Below are 24392 nucleotides of genomic sequence, written 5' to 3' on the forward strand. Positions count from 1 at the left end.
GCCCATCACTAGATATTGTTGAATAAAGTCGCTATTTTGTTTTTTTGGCACACAAAAAGTATTCTCATTGCTTCATTCTTGCTGTCAATGGAGGCCTCACTGAGCCATCGGATTTCATCAAAAATATCATAATTTGTGTTCCGAAGATGAACAAAGGTCTTACGGGACTGGAATGACATGAGAGTGACTATATTTCATTTTTGGGTGAAGTAACCCTTTAACATTATTAAAAAATTAGCAAAATTGTATTTAAATAGTTTTAGATGCATGTTTACTACCCATGGATCTACACTGCCATTGAAAGGTTTGGGGTTAGGAAGATTTTTACTTTTTTTAAATATTTTTTTTAATAATTAATTTTTTTCAATTATAAATATTCTCTTCTGTTCACCAAAGCTGCATATATTTGATCAAAATACAGTTAAAAAGAGTAATATTGTGAGCTATTACAATTTATTTAAAATGTAATTCATTTTTGTGACCAAAGCTGAATTTTCAGCATCATTACTCCAGTCTTCAGTGTCACATGATCCTTCACAAATCATTCTAATATGATGATTTGATGCTCAAGAAACATTTCTGATTATTATCAATGTTGAAAACAGTTGTGCTGCTTCATATTTTTGTGGAAACTGCCTTTTTTTCCCAAGATTCTTTGAATAGAATGTCTTTTCTGTCACTTTTAATCAATTTAATGCATCCTTGCTGAATAAAAGTATCAATTTATTGTTCTTTTTTTAATCATACTGACCCCAAACTTTTAATCGGTAGTGTATTTTTGTGCAATCTGAGCATTTTCTCACCAATAGATCTACCACAACTAGCAAAAGCATATAACAAATCTGTTAAAAGTTTTATTTTTATTTTTTCCTTAAAAAACAACACATTGACTAACCAAGCATTGTAAATTGACTGCATCAAAACAGGAAAGAAACTGTTCTTAAAAGCATTTCATCATGTCTTTAACATCTGCATAGCTGAAATATTTGTAGAATTTACATGCATCTCATACAAAACTACAGTATGAAACTCTGCATTCTTCATTTAAAGTCATATATTAATTTATAGCTCATTATAAGACTCAAATCAGCAAAAAAAAATGTGCAGACGCCCTTGGAACGTCAAAGCCATGAACTGGTGGTCAGTGCAGAAGCTCTAGAGTCCAGACACATTTAGCTGGGTTTCTCATGCAGGTTCAAATCCAGCCTGTTTGTTTTCCTGATGCAATTTCCCCCTTTTTTATTCTTTACAATCATTTCATCCCATCAATAAAAAGCTGCGAAAATCCATGAAAAAAAGAAGTCCATGTAAACAATGTATTGAAATATACAAGTAAAATGTACAGCCATTTGGGCCTAAAAGTCCCAAACTCAAAGTTCCTCTAGGTCGCAGCGTCTGCCTCATTCTGACATTTGTGTGTGTGTGTTGGGCTCACAGCGCCCTCCTGTGGACAAAGAGAAAAATATTATTTTTCTTTTTCAAACAGTCCAGGAAACTCCTCAAGAGCTTTTAAAGGTCCAGTGTGTAATATTTAGGAGGATCTATTGACAGAAATGCAATATAATAAACATAACTATGTTTTCAGCAGTGTATAAAGACCTTACATAATGAACCATTATGTTTTTATTACCTTAGAATGAGCCATTTCTACTTACATACACCACGGGTCACCTTACATTGGAGTCGACATTTCGCGCCACCATGTTTCTACAGTAGCCCTAAACGGACAAACTGCTCTACAGAGCGCATTTTGCCACTATTTTGTTGTTGTTCTTCTTCGTTGGTGTTTTTAGAAGCAGTCTGCATCGTCACTACACTGAATACGCACAAAGAGTAGTAGTAGTAGTAGTCGTCGTCTTGTTTATTAAAAGCAGAGACCGTTCTTTGTTAGAAGTAAGAAGAAACCTCATTGCTTAACTGGCTACTCTCTGCTGTCTCAGACGACATCTTTGTCCTGTGTCGGACACTGTAGCTTCTCTATGTGATTAGAAAGCGGTGGACTGAGCCGTTGGATGCAATTCACAACCTCACCACTAGATGCCGCTAAAATTTACACACTGCATCTTTAAGTTGTAAGTTTTCCTTGTTGATTATTCACCAGCTTAAAACTTAAAAAGTTAACTCCCTTTCTGGATCGCAAAGGTGTGGTTGTGAGCATAATTAACTTAAAAGCACGCACAAATGCATAATTAGACAGAGTGTATGTGAATCGCAGCCCTGAATGTGTGTGTGAGTGTGTGTACATTTGGTTGTACCAGTACCAGTGCACTTTTTGCTTTCTGAACTGCCACTTCCAACATGCTCCGGTCGGACAGAATCTGTTGCAGAGTTCCAGAATCCATTTCCAGCAGCATCCCTACACACATTTCCACATGAATACATATCACACAGTGTGTACAAAAATCATCCGAAATTGCATACTGTATATAGTACGTACTACATTTGGTTTGAAACCAGTGTTCATTTTGACAGCAAATGTTGATTTAGTTTTAGTCATAGTCTTCTTTTGACTAAAATGCCATTTTGTTTTAGTCATATTTTAGTCATCGGAAATTGTTTTAGTTTTAGTCTAGTTTTAGTTGACTAAATCTACGGTAGATTTAGTCGAATAAAATCAAATTTAGTTCAATTGTAATGCATTAAGCATTTCTCTAACAATACACAGATGCAATACATGTTCAATACATGTTCACTTAAGTGCACGTTTTTTTGATTGACAAACTTATCATTGAGGTACGGAAGAGGATTAGGGCCAAGCAATAATAAAAAAATTAAACCATCTCGAGATTAAAGTTGTTAAATTTTGAGAAAAAACTCGTCAAAAAAAAAAAAAAAAGTCAAAATAAAATGTTGAGAATAACCTCATTAAATTACGAGAAAAAAAGTAGTTAAATTATGAGAACAAATTCGTAATTTAGCGAATTTTTTCTCGTAATTTAACAAGTTTATTCTCAACATTTTATTTTGACTTTTTTCTCGAAATTTAGCAACTTTAATCTCGAGATGGTTTTATTTTTTTATTATTGCTTGGCCCTAATTCTCTTCCGTATTGAGGTACTATTATAGTTTTTGTTTAAAAATTTGATTAGATTTTTAGTTTTTCTGTTTTCATTGTAATTTTAGTTAAAAGTTTTAGTAATTTTTTTGTGTGTTTATGTCTTTTAGTTTTTGCTTTTAAATGTCAATATAGTTTTTTATTTCTGTTTTAGTTACTTTACTACATCAGGTTAAGCTAAAGTTGGGAACTAGATGACATAAGTTTACATTTTTATATATATTTATTTTATTTCAGTTAACGTTTATTTCAAATAATGGAGATTTTTTTTAATGTTTTTAGGTTTAATTAACTATAATAACCCTTATACCTGTAAAATATATTGAATAATGTGTCAAGTAATGTTCTTAGTCTTTCCTTCCTGTGACAAGATACTGTAATTTACTATGGATTAAATAGAAATTTAATTTAATTAAATACAGTTTATTGTGTAAACAAAATAACAATAATGACCAGGGGGGAAAAAATTATAAACCAGACTCTTATTCTGAAATGTCTGCAGTCTGCACTGTAGCAGGCTGCTCATTTAAGTTCAGACGAGGGAGATAAAATATGCATTTTTACTGTGTCTAAAACATAAACATTGTCATAATTCATCAACATTCTCTTATCAGCAATCAGCATAATTGTGCGCTATTCATTCTGAATAAATACTTAGATACTGTTTTTTGCATACTATATAGTAGGGAAGTATTCGATTTCGGACACAACGTCTCTCGATCAAGAACCCTGTATTCAAATGAGCTTAGTAACTCACCTGTGATGTCAGCACAGTGGGCGGGGTCTAACTGATGCACAAAACTGAAAAGCGTCTCGCCAATGGATTCCACTTCCTCTCTGTCAGAGCTGTCACTCACATCCGTGGCCTCGTCACCCTGCCTACGCCGCAGATAAACAGCACATTTTGCTTCTTGTATATTCTTATAATCTTTCTAATTCTTGCTAATATGAGTTTGTCAAACACTAATAATGAGAGCATCATTCAGAGTTGAATTGAGTCAAAATTATGCTGTTGTTTTTTTGTCTCATGAACTGAATTCTGAAATTTGCTCAACATTGATAATAAAAAATCCAAAGGCACCTACTCCTGCAGCGTTTTCAAGGCAATCTTGACCCGTTCCTCGAGGAGCGTATGATCCGACAGCAGCTGAAGCACCGCCTCCTTCTTCTGCTCCAATAGCATGCCTGCACAGTTGCCATGGCAACGTTACTACTGTAACAGACTTTAAATTCCCCCATTTTGCAGTGTGTCAATAAATGTACCAGTTATTTTCTGTGTATGTCCAGTGTTGTAGAGGTCAATGAGGTCATACAGCTGTTCACCCAGAGAGTCGGAGGACGCAGACGCTGCATCATCAGTGTGAGACGCAGGCTCACTAGGAAGAGAATACGACAGAGGTTATGTACTTAGTACGTACTATAATATGTGAAACAGTATGTAATATTAGTTTAGATTTGTGTACATTATTGTGTATTTTAAGTTCAGTTTTATTCTGTTAGTTGTGTTTTATTGTCAAGTGGCAGTACTGTGTGATACCTGTGGTCAGCTGATGTGAGAGCGGTCAGTGCTCTTTCTAATGCTTTATTCAGCAGAGCTTCATCATACAACATCTGAGCCACAACAGACGCAGGCAACTCCAGCAGCATACCTGCATGACATAACTAAAGTTAAACCACTATATCAGACAGACAGACAGACAGACAGACAAATAGACAGATAGACAGACAGATAGACAGACGGACAGATAGATAGATAGACAGACAGACAGATAAACGGACAGATAGACAAATAGATAGATAGACAGACAGACAAATAGATAGATAGACAGACAGATAGATATACAGACAGATAGACAGACAGACAAATTGATAGATAGATAGACAAATTGATAGATAGATAGATAGATAGATAGATAGATAGACAAATTGATAGACAGACAGACAGACAGATAGACAGACAGACAAATTGATAGATAGATAGATAGATAGATAGATAGATAGATAGATAGATAGATAGATAGATAGATAGATAGATAGATAGATAGATAGATAGATAGATAGATAGATAGATAGATAGATAGATAGATAGATAGATAGATTCTGTATCACCTGTAAGTTTAGGTGTCATCTCAGTGTATTTAGGATAAATCAGATCATACAGTTTCTCTCCCAGAGTCTCCTGATCTTCATCATTCTCCATCGCTGCAGCATTGGATCATGAAGGTTTAAATGATTATATAATCATACGAACAATTATATAATTTACATTATGAAACTGTCCTCAATGCGTGTAAATAAGAATCATAATAATGTATGTACAGTAGACATCAGAGCTGGGTTGTTGTGGTTAGAGAGAGAACGCATAATCCTGACGAAGAGCACACAGAGAGCGTGACGTACACAACCTGCATCACCGCATGCGCGCTCAATGTTCATCCGCACTGTTCAGCAAACATATAGTCCTGTTTAACAATATATATATATATATTTAATTATTAGTTTTTGAAAAAGTTTCTAATTTTTTTTTTTAAAAAATACAATACATTTTCGTCATTTTCTACACTCTGAAATTAATGTAAATCACTAGGTAACTAATCCATCGTAGAGGCGTAAGAAACTACGTAAGCTCGACCGGAACTGGAACTCATTCCTTTCCTTCTCTCTTCCTCTGCTGAAAAGGTAACGTGGTCATCGTGTGTTACTTTTCAAAGCTCGATTTAACGCTTTATAACGCACATTTCAGTATTAAATGCGCATTTAAGTGCATCGAATGTGTTATAAGATGTTTATGAGCTATAATATTCGGTGTAGGGAGAATAAAGATGAAGATATTTCATTCTAAACGCCACCGGTGTTGCTTAGCGAGGCCTTCAGTGAGTGAGACAAGCACCACAGCGCTGAAGATGTTCAAAATCAGCCTCGACTGAGAAATGTTTTTCCCCACGAATTGAACTTCAAGTAGCGTATGGTTGCTGTTAATGTGCCATTGCGGTTTTGCAGCTCTGTTTTAACACTAGGGTTGATTTGATAACATGCACTCTGGCAATAAGTTCTTTTCATTGTTATTAAAGTAAAATAACTGAACATAAACATACGAGCTTGATAAAAATGCTCATTTTAGAAGAAAATTTCAGAGGCATTTTTAAGTCTTCTTACATATGTATATGTATGTATAATATAATATTATATATATATATATATATATATATATATATAATTATAAAATATACACACACACACATGGTGAATTCACTCTGTATCATAGATGCAATCTCCTCACCTTTCAGTGACAACTCACCTTTTTGAGATCAAAATAGGTCACTTATGGGATTTGCATAGATCCAATGAGAAAGTGTTTTTATGGGGTGGTGGGGAGTCTGAGATGTGGGAAAGGTGAAGAGAGAGGGCAAACAGTTTGCAGTTTAGCTCAGTATTGCCGTCTAATCAGCCAATATTGTCTTAAATAGCCATAGCTCTTCATTTTTTATATCATGAGGTTTTGACCAAATGTAGCCTATTCAGTCTTGATTTTGGTGAAATGTTGCAACAATTTTTTATGTGAAATTATTTTTGGACACATAGTAATGACAAATTAAAAAATCAAAGTAACTACAAATGAGCATGTAAAGCAAATATCTTTAAAAAAAAACACACAATGTTCTCACCTTTTTCCCCCTTACCTATTTGCATCCCTGATTTTTTTATATATATATATATATATATATATATATATATATATATATATATATATATATATAATTTCTATTCTAAATTATATAGTTTTATAATAGGATAGAGGCTTGTTATATGGTTTCAAGGTTGTGAACTGTTTCTTATTTCTTGCCTCGTTTCATTCATTCATTCAGGAGTCATAATGGCATCAGCCCACCTGCAGTGGATGGTCATCAGGAATGCCTCCAGTTTCCTTATCAAGAGGAACAAACAGACCTACAGCACTGTAAGTCACCAGTTCAACTACGCACAGCTGATGTGACGGCCTTTATGTGGGTTTTGTTTTATTCACACTAATAAACTAAAAAGAAATACTGATTCGAGAGAATGGATGCAGGATTAGAGATTTAGCTGAGTTCAGAGCATTAGTTTTTGCCCATCCTTTCATATGTAGTTGTAATCTAGTTTATCTAGTTTTGCTTCAGGGTTTTCCATCTCTAAAATGTCTAAATGTTGCCTTGTGCTGCTGTGGTGCAGCATACAAAATGGGAAAACAGATGGTTTTGACTATCTGAAGCGTGGTTTATTAGCCGGCCACATGATTTTGTTTAGGGATGAGGGATGTCCTAATCTGTTTGTCTTGGAATTGGTTTAATTTTACTAGCTTATACCAAATGACCTTTTGCACCAAAATTAATAAGCCTAACTATGCACAGTTATGCACTTTAACTATTGGCATTTTGTCTTTTCTGCTGCATGTGACCCTGTCAGAACAGACTTGAGAACACTGCTGTAGTTGACCTGCTGAAATTTTCCAACTCTTTCTGATCTTGCATTTTCTTTCTCATTTTCAGGAGCCAAATAACCTGAAGTCCAGGAATGCTTTCCGCTTCAATGGTCTCATTCATCAGAAGACCGTTGGCGTCGAGCCGGCCGCTGATGGCAAAGGTGTGGTCGTCGTCCTGAAGAAACGTGCAGGTGAGTGAGGCTCTGCTAGTTTTTGACACAAACTGATGGACAGCAGTGACATTTTTTCAGGGATCAAACTTTACATGCCTGGTTAATTTTATCAATATGAGGTCACTTATTATAATCGTTCAGGTGCCCATTGTCTATATGATGATGCAAACTCTGCCAGTTGCATTGAGATGTTTGTTTGTTAATGAGATTCTGTATGTCTCAAGTCAGATGTGATTTATCTCTGGAATAAATCGTTCATCTAGACGTCTCTGCTCTCTGCTTTAAACATCTGCTGGCGTTCTTTTACCAAGATTTAATGTGTTTCAGGTCAGCGTAAACCTGCCACCTCATACGAGAAGATCACCATCAACAAGAACTCTCGCGCCACCCTCGCCAGCGTGAGGAACATCATCCGCAAAAATAAATACAGGAGGGACCTGCGCACGGTGAGTTTACACGCGCACAAAAGCACACAACAGCATGAAGGATTTATCAAAAAAATGCTCACTTCATTAATTTGTAGTTGGACTCAATTTGCCTCCGTGAAATGATTTTAAGCTTTAATTTGAGTATTTATGGTCCGGTTTCGCAGACAGGGCTTAGGCTAAGTCAGGATTAGGCCTTAGTTCAATTAGGATATTTAAGTAGCTTTTATAAATGTACCCTAGAAAAAGAATATTACTGGTGTGCATCTTGAGACAAAACAATGGCACTCACATATTTTCAGATAGTTGCGTTCAGTTAAAACCGCTCAAACATGCATTTTAGCCTAGAACTAGCTTAAGCCTCGTCTGTGATACTCAGATACAAATGTATAGTATAATGCAATGTCATTTTGGATAAAAGCGTCTGAAAAATGCATAATGTAAATGTGAAACCAGAGGTGTATGTAATGCACAAGAGCTTTACAGCTCAAGTCGATGCAGTGTGATTTGGATGAATGAGCTTTATATCTGTCCAGCTGCTGACTGATGCTCTGTCTCTGTCTTCCAGGCTGCTCTGAGACGTGTGAGCGCCATCCTGAGGAGTCAGAAGCCTGTGGTGGTGAAGAAGAAGCGCACCAGGGCTCCCAAGAGTTCATAAATAGTTGAATATACAGCTTTTGACTTTAATAAAATGCTTTTGGTCAAACTTTATCTTCAGGTCTCATTTTTAATTGGTCTACGTATGCTAAACGTTAAACTCACTGAGCTTACTTGAGAGCCAAGTTTGGATATTCTGCAATTATTTTGATCAGTGTACTCCAAGACAAAATGTGGCCTAAAGTTTTGTTGGTAATGAGTTTTATGCATATATACAGGATTGGATTAATGCAGATTAAAGGTGGTCTAAGTGATCCTGGGTGGAGTAACTTCCTGTTGACGTTCGAAGTGTTGTCAAACAAAACAGGCTAGCTAGACCCTCCCTCCTCCACCTCCTCCTCCCCTCCATGCTTCCTGAAACAGTCATGAACACGCATTTAAAATCATTCTTGTCGGTTATTGGCTGGAGCATTTTTATTATGTTTCGTGGTCCAGGCTGCACCAGTTTGTTTTTATTGCCGTTTTTGGAGCTTGTGGCGACTACAGAGACCGTGTTTTTTTTACAGTGTGTTCAGGGGACAGGCAGCTAGCGGATAGTGAGATGTTTGCTGTATGTGACAAAAAATGTTTTGGCCTAAAAACGCGTGACATCACTTAGAGCACCTTTTAATGTTTAATAGATTTCAGTATTTTTCACATTTAATTAACACTTAAAGGTATAGTTCACCCAAAAATGTAATTTACTCCCCCTTAAGTTCATCCAAACCTGTATGAGTTTCTTTCTTCTGTTGAACACTAAAGATATTTTGAAGAAATGTTGGTAACCAGACAGTTGACGGCCCCTTTGACTTCCATATTTTTTTCATAATATGGAAATCAATGGGGGCTGGCAATTTTATTTATTCATTTTTTGGGTTCAACAGAACAAAGAGAGGTTTGGAGCTTGAGGGTGAGTAAATGATGATCATTTTAATTTTTGTGTCTTAAGGTCATACTTAAAATGAAACATTAAACCCCTTTTTCTGGTTATCTTTATTTCCTTTTGGTGGAGAATAATGGTGCCATCCGCTAACATTTCTGTTCATGCAACTGTTCTTAAAACAGTTGTTACATTGAATTCAACATGGTTTATTTAAGGAAAAAAAAAAAGTTTTCCTATGAATTGCAGTGCTACTTTTCCCCCTTTTTTCCTAAATGAATGTTAAGAATCTTGCATGGAAAAAATGTAGTTCACCCAAAATTTAAATACAAGAAAGAAATCCATTTAGCTCTCCAAACCAGTCAACAGAAAACTCTTCACACAGAAATGAATGTCGTTCTAAACCTGTGTGTCACTGTCCTTTTGTGATTATTCTTTATTAAAGGTGCTAAAGAGGATGTTTTGTTTTATACATTTTTGCAATATTACTTAACTGTCTTTACTAACTGATAAAAGACTATTTATTAGGTGCACTGAAAATAATAATATTAATATACATCATCTGTGCTCGAGGTAGAGCCTTAAAAACATCAGCCAATACTCGTGCACGAGTTTTGGGAGGCGTTCCCTCGAAATGAGCCGTGAAGGAGGGGGGTTGTTCTTACGCATGCGCTCATTTCAAAAACTCTTAACAGTCTTTAGTTTCTCAGTCGACGAAAAGATCCTCTTTAGCACCTTTAACTTGAAAGTCTTCCCCTCTGCTGCAGCTCTCAAATCTCTCGGAAGAGAGCAAATGAGTGTATATAGTGTTATTTACATACTAATACAGTATTTATTAATATTGATTTAGCTTTTATTTTTTAATTTTCTTTTAAATTTTCTGTTTATTTTGTGCTTGTGTCATTTTTATTATTTTTAGATGTGTGACCCTGGACCACAAAACCAGTCATAAGTCGCACAGGTATATTTGTAGCAATAGCCAACAATACATTGTATGGGTCAAACTTATCAATTTCTCTTTCATGCCAAAAATCTTGTTCCATGAAGATATTTTGTAAATTTGCTTCTGTAAATATATCAATTTATTTTTGTGAATGGATATGCATTGCTAAGGACTTCATTTGGACAACTTTAAAGGCGATTTTCTCAATAATAAGCAGAGAGTGATTTTTTTTTTTTTTTTTTGCACCCTCCGATTCTAGATTTTCGAATATTGTCCTATCCTACCTAACCATACAGCAACGAAAAACTTTTTTATTTAGCTTTCAGATGATGTGTTAATATCAATTTCATAAAATTGACCTTTATGGTTGGCACTGTGGTCCAGGGTCATATATATCTATACTGATTTTTTTAATTTCAATTTTAGTTTTATTTTTTATTTTACTACTTCAACTTAAAATGACTTTTTCAGTTAGTTGACAAGCCAATATTTTTTTCCCCCGTTTGTTTGTTCATCTAATGTTTACATTTTATTATCTTTATTTCATTTAGGCCTACTGAAAACCATTTGTAATAGTTTTAGCAAAAAATACCAATACTGATGAGTTGTTTGGACTCCATCTTTTGGTCAGTGAGAATGAGTAAAGGGTTTTTGGATAAACTCTTGCTTTAATGTGCTATCGCTGGTTTAATGCGGTGATACTGCAGTGCAGCTGGAGAGTTTTATTGTGTTGCATCAGGATAATCTATGAGCGCTCTGATTCATCAGTTCACCTAATGATTGAATTGATCAGGAAGTAAAGCTCTCTCTCTCTCTCTCTCTCTCTCTCTGTTGTTTCACTGTATTAGATTGTCAGATGTGTGTGTAAGAGAAGCGTGTCCCTCAGCCAGCAGAAGGTCTACAGCGAGTGTGAGTGTGTTTGGTTGGAGATGTCATTGTAATGTTAAGTACAGCAGGTGTGTGAGTGTGTGTTGAGGATGCATCGCTCACGGGCTCTGCGCTGTGTGTGTGTCTGTGTGCTGCTGGGTGTGTGTTGTCGAGCGTTTGAGCTGCAGGACACCATCCACGCTCTGATCGAGGAGAACATCCACCTCCACGACCAGCTGGAGAACCTGACGAGAGCCCTCAGAGAGCTGCGGCAGCTTCTGTTCCAGCACAGCGACGGTACGCTTTACGCTTAACCCTTCTTTAGCACATTGAAACGCTTGGGTTTTGTCTGTTAGATTTAAGTGTAAGTGTTTAAAGGGATAGTTCACACAAAGATGAAAATTCTGTCATCATTTACTCATCCTCAAGTTGTTCTAAACCTTTCTTCTGCTGAACACATGAGAAGATATTTTGAAGAATATGGGTAACCAAACAGTTGATGGACCCCATTGACTTTCATAGTGGAGGAGGGTAAAAATATGTGTGTGTGTAGCAAAAGGAAGAAATTCATACAGGTTTGGAATGATGACAATTTTCATTTTTGGGTGGACTATCCCTTTAAGTAAAGTGTAATGACATTATTTTTTGCTGGATGACTATGTTGTTTACCTCAGATCACACTCACGAACATGATGAGGAACTTCAGCATCTCTGGGAGGAATGGTCACAACACAGTGAGTTTCTCACGCTTTCATGAAATACTTTTAATAACCTGCATTTAAAGAAGTGTTTTTGGCCCTCTTTTTCACTCTGCACTAACCAGGCCCATATCGACTCATTGTGTAATGATGGAAATAGGACACTGCTCATCAATAATGGCTTCATATGACCCTATAAGGGCGGGAATTATTGATTGACAGATCACAAAGGACAGTGGTTTTCAAACTTTTAATGCTAAAGTCCTCTAAATGATCATAGCTAGAGACGAAAAGCAAGCGATATCATGTATACAGACAGACTATCATACAAAGTTTGAGGTTACAAAATTAAAAAAAAAAAAAAAATATATATATATATATATATTTTTTTTTTTTCCAGCAAGGATGCATTAAAGGTGCAGTGTGTACATTTTAGCGGCATCTAGTGGTGAGGTTGCGAACTGCAACTAACGGCGCACACCCCTCGCACTCCTCCCTTTCAGAGAAGCTACCGTGGCCATCTGGCTGACTACATTTGGTCCCTCTCTATATAGTGTTAAAGTAACACTGAAGCAGAGTTAAAGTTAATGAAATAATTAAGCAGTTACTTAAGTTATAATTGAGCATTAATGATGAACACCTGCTGTTAACAAGCAGAATCACTGAAGAAAAGAGAAACTACTGACTTCAGTCACAGCCTTAGATGAAATCAAGGTAAAAGACATTAAATCTCAAGATCTGATTAAAAGATCTGATTCATTTATTACTAACCAGATTGACTTTATTTCTGTCAGACATCTACAGAAGTTCTTATTGAGAATTAACAGCGGTTTAGATGTTGCTGTTTTATTGGTCAAAAAAAAAATGCCACCATCATGGTGGTCAGGGTTTGTTTTAGTTTGGGCTCTTGATTGATTTAACTCTGGGGATTTTGCTGTGTACTACTTCTCTGTGCGTATTTACCGCAGTGACTATGAAAAAAACATGAATGATTTAGAAGGACAACAACATAGTGACGAAACGCGCTCTGTAGAGTCTTTGTCCGTTTAGGTTTACTGTAGAAACATGGTGGCGCAAAATGGCGACTTTACATGAAGGGGGGATGTGCGGTGTATGAGATAGAAATGGCTCATTCTAAGATAATAAAAACATAATGGTTCGTTATGTAAGGTCTTTATACACCACTGAAAACATAGTTATGTATATTGTATTGCATTTATGCCAATAGATCCTCCCAAATTATACACATTGCACCTTTAAATGAATCAAAAAATGAATCAGCATTTATTTCAGCAGAAATCGTTTGTAATATTAGGTTTTTTCTATTTAATTTCTTTCTATTTAAAATAGCATTATTTACAAAAAATACAACTATTTTCAACATTGATTTTTTTGATTATCAAATCAGCATATTAGAATGATTTCTGAAGGATCACGTGACACTGAAGACTGGAGTAATGATGCTGAAAATTCACCTTTGATCACAGAAATAAATTACTTTTTTTAACATATATTCAAATAGAAAACAGTTCTTTTAAATTATAATATTATTTCACAATATTACTATTTTTATTGTATTTTTGATTAAATAAATGCAGCCTTGGTGAGCAGAAATGATTCTTTGTACCGACCTTTTAAACATGTTTTTATTTTATGAGGTTTAGAACAGAGTCGTATTATTTTTAGATTCAGGTGCTGCAGTTTCAGCTGTTGCAGATTATATTTTTCAAGCAATTGGAATCCATTATGTAATATTTTATTACATAAAATATCAAGTTTTAGAAACGGGTCTACATAATAGAGAAGATTAAGGACTTCCTGTAACGGAGTGTTTGCTGCAGTTAATCTAATGGTTCAGAGTCGACATGAAACAATCACAGTCCAGTGCTCCGGGATACAGAAACTCCGTTAACGCTTCAGTGTTGTCACATAATAACTCGAATAATGTTATGATGAGGTCTATCAATAATCTGTTATTTTTCGTATTATATATATACCTTTTAATATTTCGAATTACCTTCAGTTTTAATTATAATTTTACTAAAAATGTGTATGAAAACCATCCCGTCAGGTAATGATGGGAGAAACGAAGCTTTTCAAAGCTTCGAATCAGTTGATTCGCAAAATGATTCACTGTTTCGAAGCGTTCGACTCGCTGGTGTCCCCTGCTGGTCAGAACAGTGTAAATGCAACAAAAACTCAGACCAAACATGCATAAAAACACCTTTTACAAACCCATTCCATAGGTTTTATTGAAAGTAAAATATATCAAATGCAATGAACTAATCATCTAATAAGATCAGACATCACGTGACTGTATAATATGTGTTCTTTTATCAACTTTCAGGGCTTGTTTTGTTTGTTCCATGGATGGCTCTGCTAAACAGGCCAATAAGAGTACTATTATTCCTTTTAATTATACTAAAACATCCTCAAAAGTATAAAACTGATCCATAAACACATGATTCACAGAAATATTAAATCTTATAATATGTTTACCATAGTGAATCAGGCTAATAACAGCACTGTCAGTTGTATTTGATCTAAACGTAGGTGTGTGTGTGTGTGTTGCAGGCATCACACCTGAAACGCACCTGCTGTTGGAGCACGCTCTCTGTGGACATGACCTCCATGGCTCCGCCCCCTACAGTTCAGGACACACCCCTTTCATCTTTATTTTCATAATTCTTGCACACTTTCTCTTATGAACACATACAGAACTACAGTGTTTTATGGTGCGTACGTGAGTGTGTTCAACTACACCTGACATCATTCAGAGCAGGTCCATCTGAATGAAGCAGCAGCTTGACTGACACTTCAGTGTTCGTCAGTCTTGAAGTTTGTTATTGAAAATAGGAATAGAGATAATGGAACTATTATGAGTAAAGCAACAGAGTAGTTTATCAGGTTTGGTTTAAGTTGATATCCAAGATCATTCAGAACAGCACAAAAACAGTTACACATGTGAAGACTCTATAAAGCAAAACTGAACCTTTCTGTGTTTTTCATAGAACATTCTACTTATTTTTTTGCCAAATAATGTACTTCAAAAAATGAAAACCATAAACTTGAAAAATGTGATGTGCTTATTGTCATTGTACTGAACTTAAATGTGCCAGTAAAGTGTGTGAATGCCATCAGGTCAGGCTAAAAACCAATAATAATGATCTAGTTGTATGAAAAAGTTGGTTTTAATGCAACAAATTTTTAATTCAGATTTCTGCAGTTGTTACTCGTTGAGTTGAAGCTGAAATTTGTGTTTTTTTAAGTGTTCCTACTGCATCTATATTCATAAACCTGAACAATGCACAGTAAGCTGTAAATCAGGGTTAAAATAGTAAATAAAGGTTTGTAATTAACCTTTTGGTGATGTTTCCTGTTTTTAATGAACGGACTGAAATGAACACGTGTTGTTTTATTTGATTATCATTGAGATTCACAGAGTTTTTATATTGAATTATACACTGTACGATCCTTGTCACTGGGGCAGTACACTAAGGTACAAAAGTGAAAAGGTACATCTTTGTACCTTACCCCTAAATGGTGCATATTAACCTTTGTACCTTAGGTTACTGCCTGAGTGACAAGCACTGTACCTTTTTTTTAATGTGTTTTTGTCATTTTTTCCCCCTTTTTCTTTACCACTTTCATATTTCTTGCACACTTTCTCTTATGAAGCACAAACAGAGCTACAGTGTGAGTTTCATAGTGCATATGTGTGTGTATTCAATTAGAATTAGAAATAATATATATAGATATATGTTATAATCTATAGTTTTTTAATGTCCATATATTTTTTTCATTAATTATTATTTCAGGTTTAGTTTTAGTTGTTTTTCTAACTGATAAAATAAGTTGAATTTTTTTAATATTTTATTCCAGTTAACGCTTAAAAAAAAAAAAAAATTTTGTTTCAGTTAACTATAATATCCCTGGTGTGATCTTAAAGTCCCCCTGGAATCAAAACGTTATGAATAAACTGGTGTGTTCCAAATCAATAATGAAAATTCGCATTTAGAAGGTATAATTATTCAAAATATACAGTCTCTCACTTCTGCTAAAATGAATCATGGAATTTTATGACATCACCGCGGACCAGCTTCTCATCAAATCTTCTGTCCAATCAAATGCTCTCTAGAATCTGAAGTCCCGCCCCCTCCTACACTCTTACAGATGCTAAAGTTGCGACTAAAATCAGTCATTTATTCACACTTTTACTAGTTTCTACATTGTGAATGGCACATAGTGCACTATATAGAGAATAGTGAACGATTCAGACAGTGTAAATATGCTTTTCTTTGACGCGAATGAAGTTGCGAATAAAAGCGATATGGAGTTATCATAATGGAAAATAAATATCTTGGTTTTTTGTTTGTTTGTTTTTTAGCCTATTTTAAAGCGCCACGATTCAAATTCTAATGTTTGTATTGTTTTTTATTAATCAAACAACCAGACCAAAATGCAGACTTTGGTGTAAGAACATCTTTATTGGGTATGTAAGCATTAATTCCAATTCAGAATCCACATATGTAACCAAGTATGGAACACTGACACAGAGAACAACGAAACGGAGGACGTGTTCAGAGGAAAAAACAACCTGATTATGATGAAGCCGACAAAGATGAGTTTACTGAGCCTTGAATTTGACAGTTGATTTTTCACAAACAGGAATGGCAGAGCAATGAGGTAATCAGAATCCCAACCTTCTGACATGGAACGTTCACATGTTTTAAAATTCATCTTAGAACCTTAGAAATAATATAGAACACAGTCCTGGTACAGTACGACTTTAGATTATTATTATTATTATTATAGACAAAAATAAACAGGATAGAAAAATAAAAACAGATCGAAAAAAAAGCAATATATTGTTCTCTGGAACCCCAAATTTACACATAAAATAAATCTATGAACCATAAGAGCAGTTGGCATAATTAAGTTATCTGGAGAGAAACTCTGTCACAACAGAGAATTTGGTTAAAAAGCGCGTTTGTAAAATTTAAATAACATTAAATTAAGCAAAAGGGACTCACTGTATACATCAAAGCCTGCAGAATTATACACACGTCATGAAGAATAAAGGAACAAAAAGCTTCGAACAGAACATCACTGCCGTTTCCTTGTTGTAGGGAACGCAAACGTATCGTTCACGAGATTGCGACCATTCATTTGCATATGATAATACACTTTCTGATGACAATTAATAACGTAAAGCTACGGAAATGTGTTCCCTTACAAAAGCCATTAGTTGATGTTTGAGCAAGTGAGGTGAAAGTACAAAACTGTTGTGTACCACAGAGGAAAGCACAAGCTTATCGCATAATGCAAATGTATTTTGCCTTTTCTGAGCACCTTTAAAGTACACAAAATTCACACTGACATAATAATTCAGAGTAACGCGGGCACTAAACAAAAGCATCAACATTTTTAGGATCCACTTTTAAAACGGCTTCAAATTAGCACCATTGTTAGTGAGACAAACCTTTAAGGCCCGTTCACACCAAGAACAATAACTATAAAGTTAACTTTATCTTTAACTGTTACGTTCACACCAGCTGACGACATCGTTCCGTTAATATTAAGCGCGCGCTGCTGTTATGTCGTCTGCCGCTTTAACTGCTCGCGCTCTTAAAGCAGAATGGATTCTGATTGGCTGTCGATGTTTTTGTCGTTCATCAGCTGAAAAAGTGATTTGAACGATATCGTTTCTCTGTGCCATTATAGTGCGTAATAGTTGTGGTGTGGACTCTGCAATTCTTTTATATTTAAAACGATGTGTTTATCGTTATCGTTGTCGTCGTTGGTGTGAACAGGCCTTTCATGAGTGAATCTCACAAAACCTGTCAAAAACATTTTTTCAGTCATATTTTACCCAGAAATCAAAAGAAAGCAATAAACTGCTGACATTTTGAGTTTGAGAGTATGCCTTTGTCAAAAATTTTGAAAGTTGAATTGTTTAATTAATTAATTACTCACCCTCGTGTCTAAGACCTTCATCTTCAACAACTTAAGACATTTTTGATAAAATCCGATGACTCAGTGAGGCCTGCATTATCAGCAAGACAATTAACACTTTCAATAAAGACGTATTTAAAACAGCTCATGTGACTACAGTGGTTAATGTTATGAATACTTTTTGTTGCCAAAAACAAAATAACAATTTTATATCTAGTGATGGGCGATTTCAAAACACTGCTTCATGAAGCTTCGAAGTTTTGCGAATCATTTGTTTCAAATCAGTGGTTCGGAGCTCGTATCAATCTGCTAAAGTCACGTGAATCATTGAAATTTCGAAACACTTATGACGTAACGAAGCCTCGTTTACTGAAATCACGTGACTTTAGCAGTTTGATACACGCTCTGAACCACTGATTCGAAACAAAAGATTTGTAAAACTTCGAAGCTTCATGAAGCAGTGTTTTGAAATCACCCAACACTGGATATTGTTGATAAAGTCGCTATTTTGTTGTTTTTTTGGTGCACAAAAAATATTCTCGACGCTTCGTAACATTAAGGTTGAACCATTTTAGTCACATGAACTGTTTAAAATACATCTTTAGTCGCTTTCTGGGCATTGAGCCATCTGATTTCATCAAAAATATCTTAAGTTGTGTTCTGAAGATGAACAAAGGTTTTATGGGTGTGGAACGACATGAGGGTGAGTAATTAATGACAGAATTTTTATTTTTGGGCAAACTAACCCTTTAATACAGGAATACTCATTGCTGTAAAGTTTCAGCAATTCAACATTTCTGTAATGATAATCAAAGCAAATAATACTAAAATATTATAATATTACAAAAGTAACTACAAAGAGGTGCATTATGTCCGTATGCATTACGGTAAAGAAAATTTCCATAAAAGTGTGCTTGTCACAAAAATGTCACAATGCAAATATTAAAATATGCTTTCTTTTTCTTTTTGGGTGAAATATGACCCAGGCGTTTTCATCAGGGATTCACCCTTATGAACTCCTTTGAAACAGACACACCTCTTTCATTGAGAAACGCCCACTTAAAGTGACAGGCACACCTCAGGCGCGTGTGTTGATATTCACAGGTGTGTCTGTAAGTTTGAAAGAAACATGCACCTTCACTTGTTTACTGATCCGTCACATAAACACACACACACACACACACACTCACACACACACTGACGGTCACTTCCAAAACTCATTCACACAAACACACACACTTCCCTGTCTGATGGAGTGTTAAAATGACACGAATGAATGACAACACCCCTGAAAAACTTTCCTCATTGAGACGCACACTTAATATATAATCAATTATCATTTTTTCTTCATTTTCCTATTGCACTTTAGCATTTCTTTTTTTTACATGTGACAAAATTACCATATAAAAGATCAGATAAACAATAAGTGTATATGTACATATAATACCTCTCATTGATCTTAATTCATCTCTTCAATAAACTGTTGATTTTTATTATAAAAGTACAAGTATTATAATAACTTATTATTAATAATAATAATTTGAAAGAGCAAGCAAAAGAAAATGAGCACCAAAGAAACAGGCTGAGGCAGAAAGAGAAGAAGAGAGAAAGAGAGAGACAGAGGCTGTTTCTCCGCCCCTGGATGTCCTGAGTGTTCGTCCCTGCGAGATGATTGGCTTGTTTTCTAGAGGAATCAAATCTGATTGGACATCCATGGCTGGTAGGGGCGGGATTTCCTTTAGACTGTAGGAGTCTCAATGCTATGTCCCCCAAAGCCCCGCCCACACCACCTCTTTCTGTTTCTGCAGTCCAATCAGTGGCTGAATACTGAAGGGGGCGGGCTGTGGGCGGGTCGGTGTGTGTTTGAGGAGCGCACACTCTCACAATCTCTCACACACACTATAGGAAGCACACAGGTCCGACTTCTAGGTGAAAGCGCGACGAGGGCGTTGTCTTCGGTAGGTTGCTTATGCGTACGACAGGAAGTAAGGTGGGATCCGACACCCGGAACAGGAAGTCAGCATGTTGCCAGCGCCCGTTCAGTTGCTATCAATAAAAAACTCAATCAGTGATGCATCATGCATACAAAAGTGACAAAAGTCAATCAGAAATGAATTCATGACTAAAGTTCAGTGTTTAACTGCAACACAGAGTATTAAAATGGTTTTCAATAATGAAAATAAATCTATGGGAAAAAAGATGTTTAAATTTAAGTATTAAAATTAATACAACTAAAACTGAAATAAAAATAAATTGAATGAAAAAAACTAATAATAATGACAATCAAAACAAAATTAATAAAACTTTTTAAAACGAAATAAAAGCAAATGAAATAAAATAAAATAAAGCAAATAAAAGCTAATTCAAAATATTAATAAATAGTATAAATAATACTAAAATAAAACTGGACTAAACCTGTGCTGCCATTTAAATTTATTTAGTAAATATTTTATAAAATTGTATTATTTTTATTATTATTTATTTATAAGATATATTATAATGATTATTATTATTATATCAAGAACCCTCAAAATGACCTGCAAGTCACATTGTGTGTAACAAACCATTTTTCTTTTTTCTATTTTTATTTGCATTTTTGCAATGCAATAAATGCATTATTAAAATTTAGGTCAATTTACAATTTAAATGTTTATTATTTTGGATAATCAAGTAAATTAAATGCTTAAATAAAAACCCCTTCATATCATTTCATTATTTTTTATTTTGATCTTGTTGGATGCAGATCAAAAGATTTGACTATTCATAATTATTTTAGTTATATGTACAATATTAATTCTGTACATTTGCATTTGTTTTTTTTAATTATGTATGTTTTTTTGGTGATACTTTGGTAATTTTCTTTGCACATGATGCAAAGGATGCTGTGGATGCGGTTGCACTCATTAATTAGAGAGAGATTTTAGAAGGGCACACTCACCCAGCAGGAGTCTGCTAACACGTCCGGCTCCAGCGTCTCTCCCCTCCACGCGTGGAACCGAACAGCATTCTGGGAAGGGGGCTGGGTGGGGGTGTGGCTCCAGATTGTCACGTTCAGGCAGTGGATAGTGATTCGTTGCTCCGCTCCGGCACTCAGCAGGTGCAGGAAGTTCATCTGGACGCGTCCGACACTGAACTCCAGCTGCAACCAGTCAACAACACAGCAATATTTACACTTGTAAAATTAGATTATGATGTTTCTTATCTAAACATATCCTCCCTAGATACAAGGATCAGCATTAATCAAATAAAAAACTGTGAAAATAATGCCAATGATCTGGAAGCTGAATGTTACAGACCTTAGCTGTGGTGATGGGCCTGAGGCAGGTGCGTCCACCACCGGTGAAATTGCACGTCACTTCTATAGAGTCTGAGGAGCAGCCCAGGTTTGGGTCGATCCAATAAGTGCCTGAAGATTCCAGGACACAAATATTTCAGCAAAATTGAAAAGTTGAAATTTGACAATAGTAAGTGTTTAATTATTACAGCTATTTACTAGGGGTGTGACGAAATTAAAATGTGAACTGAAAAGCAGACTCACCATGGAGCGTGAGGGTGAAATTAGGATAGAATCAGCCACCGCTACATTTACATTATGCCTCGAGATCAGCAAAAATGCTGTTCTTACTTAGAGTTTTTGTCTTGTTTCTAGTCAAAATTTCTTATAGTTCTTAAATCAAGAAGCATTTTCTTGACAAGTAAAAATTATTTTCTTGTTTTTAGGAAAAATAAGTCAAAAAAATAAGTCATAAGTGAGTTTTTCCTTAAAACAAGCAAAATAATTTTAATCCAAACTGAAAACAAGATTATATATCTTATTTTTGGTTTGATATAAGATTATTTTGCTTAAAACAAGCAAAATAATCTGCCAATGGGGTAAGCAAAATAATCTTATATCAAACCAAAAATAAGATATATAATCTTGTTTTCAGTTTGGATTAAAATTATTTTGCTTGTTTTAAGGAAAAACTCACTTAATTTTGACTTATTTTTTCTGAAACCAAGAAAATAATTTTTACTTGTCAAGAAAATGCTTCTTGATTTAAGAACTTTAAGATATTTTGACTAGAAACAAGACAAAAACTCCATGTAAGAACAGCATTTTTTGCAGTCATTTTGCTTTTTTATAAAAATAAAAACCATTTAATTCAGTTGGATACCGGTCGTTTCAATTCCATTCAGCTCAACAAACACGAGCAGCAGGAATCAAGAGTTCACTGATCATGTGACGAGATGACTGACAAGACCATGGCAGAGGATTCGTCGCACAACAGAGCCTAAGCGTCTGATAAATGTCTTAATTTTCTAGAATTCTAGAATTTTATTTATACTGTTTTATTTCTATGATCAGTTTGTGGAAAGGAGTTCAGTTAGGAGGTCAAAAGCTCATAAATCATGTACAGTTCTAAGATTGAGACTCATGTGAAATCATACAGGAGAGAAGCCAGTCAGTCGAGCTTGAATACCGTTGTCATTTACTGCATGCTATAATACTCGGATATTCAGAAAGTAGAACTGAAATGACATTCATTACAAGCTGATTAGTTAAAACATTTCAAACACACCTGCAGACTATTTTTCTATTCACATATTTCATCATTGAGGATTTCTTTAAAAAACTGTGTAAAAATCTTGTCTTGTTTCGTTCTCGTGAGCTAACTGTCTCGTCACACCCCTACTATTTACAGATGGTATTGGTGATATTTAGCCCAGAATATTCCTTCAGGTTCAACACACACCATCGTAAAGCGTGTCCCGGCAGTCGTGCAGGTCCTTGCAGAGTCGAGCAGGATGATCTCGTGTGCCCAGCGGGTTCTTCAGACTGTGGACCAGAGAGCTCAGGTAATGGAGCGTCCGCAGGATCTCTGGAGCCTGATCCAACATAGGCATGTCCATCAGACCCCGACCCTGAGAGAACAACGAGACAGTCTTTCAAACACCCAATCATCGTAAACCACAGTGTGATGTGTAAAATAAACAGGCCATGTCTGTGTGTATGTGTGTATGTGTTTGAATGATCTCACCTCTATTTTCTGTGTGTTCGTCTCCCTAAAAACTGGCTGAGCCACTCCAAGACCGAAATCTTGTTTCTACAACATACATGCACACAAGCAAACTTAATAACGCAGTTTTACAGAACATAACACTGAATGAATGAATAAACAAACAAACATAATAAAAAGTTAGTGAAAATTCTTACCAAAGCCGGTGGGATTCCTGGCGGACCCTGTAGAGAATCGAATAATAAAACTATAATCATCACCGTATATGAATTATACTGATAATATTAAAATATAGTAGAGATTGGCATGTTTGTGTGTATGTGAGCACAAAATTGTTGGACACCCTCAATTTAAAAACAATAGTTTTATTAGAATTTTAAAAAATGCAAAGTTTTCTGGGTTAGTCATTATAATTAGACATAAAAACAATAGATATCTCTGGCAGGTCCTAAAAAGTGTAATTAAATATTCTGAAAGCATCTATTAGAAGTGTTAAAGAAAGAAGTGGGTGTTTTACCGGAAGTCCAGGAGGTCCACGCGGTCCAGGAGCACCCTGGAAAAACACAAATAACCACGTTAGAAACAGACAAGCGGCTTTTAAAATAAACACAAGCCGTGAACAATGGGAAATGACAATGTCTGTGATCGTAAAGACTCACTCGAGGTCCCTGAACACCCTGTATGAAAAAAAAAGAGAGTGTTTATGAGAAACCTGTAAGATCTACTGTCATATCAAGATCTGAAGAGAAAGAGCGAATTCATCTCTTCTCACCATTTCTCCTTTGTTGCCAGTATCTCCTCTGGTGCCCTACAGAGAGACGTCAATGAGAGAATAGAGGTCAGCTGAGGGTCAGAGAGCAGATATGACCACATTGTTCACTACGGTAGAGTGTATATACTCACTGGACTACCGATAGGGCCAATCACACCGACAGGTCCAGCTAAACCCCCTCTACCCTGAAACCAACATGTAAATATTACAACACAAGCACTATAATATGTGTATGTATACATAGAGGATGTGTGTGTGTGTGTGTGTGTGCTCACCATGTTGCCCTGGGGCCCTTTAGGCCCCTGAATGCCCTTCGGTCCAAAGTCTCCTGGAGGCCCCTGAATAAACAACCCAAACATCAAGCCCACATAAACAAACATACAAATACACAGCTGTGGCTAACCAATTCATGCTAATGTGTGTGTTGTATATATTGAAGAGCACGACTAGAGCATTTATGAAGTGGAAAATTCAGTGGCCACAAACATCATGAAAACATGTGGCTATTTATCACTGACAAGTGTTTGTG

General features: G+C 35.6%; 3 protein-coding genes across 6 annotated transcripts in view; 1 reads left to right on the forward strand and 2 right to left on the reverse strand.

Moving 5' to 3' along the window:
- Positions 1 to 917: 917 nt before the first annotated feature.
- Positions 918 to 5411, reverse strand: LOC137012962 (uncharacterized). 3 transcript variants are annotated; one of them, XM_067376494.1, is made up of 7 exons: positions 5165 to 5411; positions 4593 to 4704; positions 4319 to 4431; positions 4141 to 4240; positions 3813 to 3934; positions 2262 to 2356; positions 918 to 1444 (listed from the first exon to the last, which is right to left on the reverse strand). In XM_067376494.1, exons 1-7 carry the CDS (start codon positions 5253 to 5255, stop codon positions 1382 to 1384), a joined length of 696 nt encoding a protein of 231 aa, XP_067232595.1. In that variant the 5' UTR covers positions 5256 to 5411; the 3' UTR covers positions 918 to 1381. The 3 variants fall into 3 exon arrangements, with proteins under 3 accessions (XP_067232595.1, XP_067232594.1, XP_067232593.1); XM_067376493.1 differs by having other exon boundaries at positions 2256 to 2356; XM_067376492.1 differs by having other exon boundaries at positions 918 to 2356.
- Positions 5412 to 6905: 1494 nt separating this feature from the next.
- rpl28 (ribosomal protein L28) lies at positions 6906 to 8823 on the forward strand. 2 transcript variants are annotated; one of them, XM_067376086.1, is made up of 4 exons: positions 6906 to 7013; positions 7582 to 7705; positions 8015 to 8133; positions 8681 to 8823. In XM_067376086.1, exons 1-4 carry the CDS (start codon positions 6930 to 6932, stop codon positions 8768 to 8770), a joined length of 417 nt encoding a protein of 138 aa, XP_067232187.1. In that variant the 5' UTR covers positions 6906 to 6929; the 3' UTR covers positions 8771 to 8823. The 2 variants fall into 2 exon arrangements, with proteins under 2 accessions (XP_067232187.1, XP_067232188.1); XM_067376087.1 differs by having other exon boundaries at positions 8701 to 8823.
- A 9814-nt stretch (positions 8824 to 18637) lies between these two features.
- The window catches only part of col27a1a (collagen, type XXVII, alpha 1a), a 65942-nt gene continuing 60187 nt past the window's right edge, over positions 18638 to 24392 (reverse strand). The window contains exons 51-61 of the mRNA XM_067375816.1: positions 24139 to 24201; positions 23995 to 24048; positions 23864 to 23899; positions 23751 to 23768; positions 23609 to 23644; positions 23289 to 23315; positions 23113 to 23178; positions 22828 to 22996; positions 21388 to 21497; positions 21030 to 21230; positions 18638 to 20137 (exon numbers count right to left, since the gene is read on the reverse strand). Of these exons, the coding sequence (XP_067231917.1) occupies positions 19991 to 20137; positions 21030 to 21230; positions 21388 to 21497; positions 22828 to 22996; positions 23113 to 23178; positions 23289 to 23315; positions 23609 to 23644; positions 23751 to 23768; positions 23864 to 23899; positions 23995 to 24048; positions 24139 to 24201 (927 nt within the window). The 3' untranslated portion in view covers positions 18638 to 19990. The remainder of the gene's footprint in view (positions 20138 to 21029; positions 21231 to 21387; positions 21498 to 22827; positions 22997 to 23112; positions 23179 to 23288; positions 23316 to 23608; positions 23645 to 23750; positions 23769 to 23863; positions 23900 to 23994; positions 24049 to 24138; positions 24202 to 24392) is intronic.

Source organism: Chanodichthys erythropterus, chromosome 22 (assembly GCF_024489055.1).
Source record: "Chanodichthys erythropterus isolate Z2021 chromosome 22, ASM2448905v1, whole genome shotgun sequence".
Lineage (NCBI taxonomy): Eukaryota > Metazoa > Chordata > Actinopteri > Cypriniformes > Xenocyprididae > Chanodichthys > Chanodichthys erythropterus.

Coding starts and splice junctions, on each gene's coding strand:
- LOC137012962 (XM_067376492.1), bottom strand. CDS start 5,255: ATGGAGAATGATGAAGATCAGGAGACTCTGGGAGAGAAACTGTATGAT. Junction 4,241..4,318: donor ACATACACAGAAAATAACTG/GTACATTTATTG, acceptor GCAACTGTGCAG/GCATGCTATTGGAGCAGAAG. Junction 3,935..4,140: donor GCCTTGAAAACGCTGCAGGA/GTAGGTGCCTTT, acceptor TCTGCGGCGTAG/GCAGGGTGACGAGGCCACGG.
- rpl28 (XM_067376086.1), top strand. CDS start 6,930: ATGGCATCAGCCCACCTGCAGTGGATGGTCATCAGGAATGCCTCCAGT. Junction 7,014..7,581: donor ACAAACAGACCTACAGCACT/GTAAGTCACCAG, acceptor TCTCATTTTCAG/GAGCCAAATAACCTGAAGTC. Junction 7,706..8,014: donor CGTCCTGAAGAAACGTGCAG/GTGAGTGAGGCT, acceptor AATGTGTTTCAG/GTCAGCGTAAACCTGCCACC.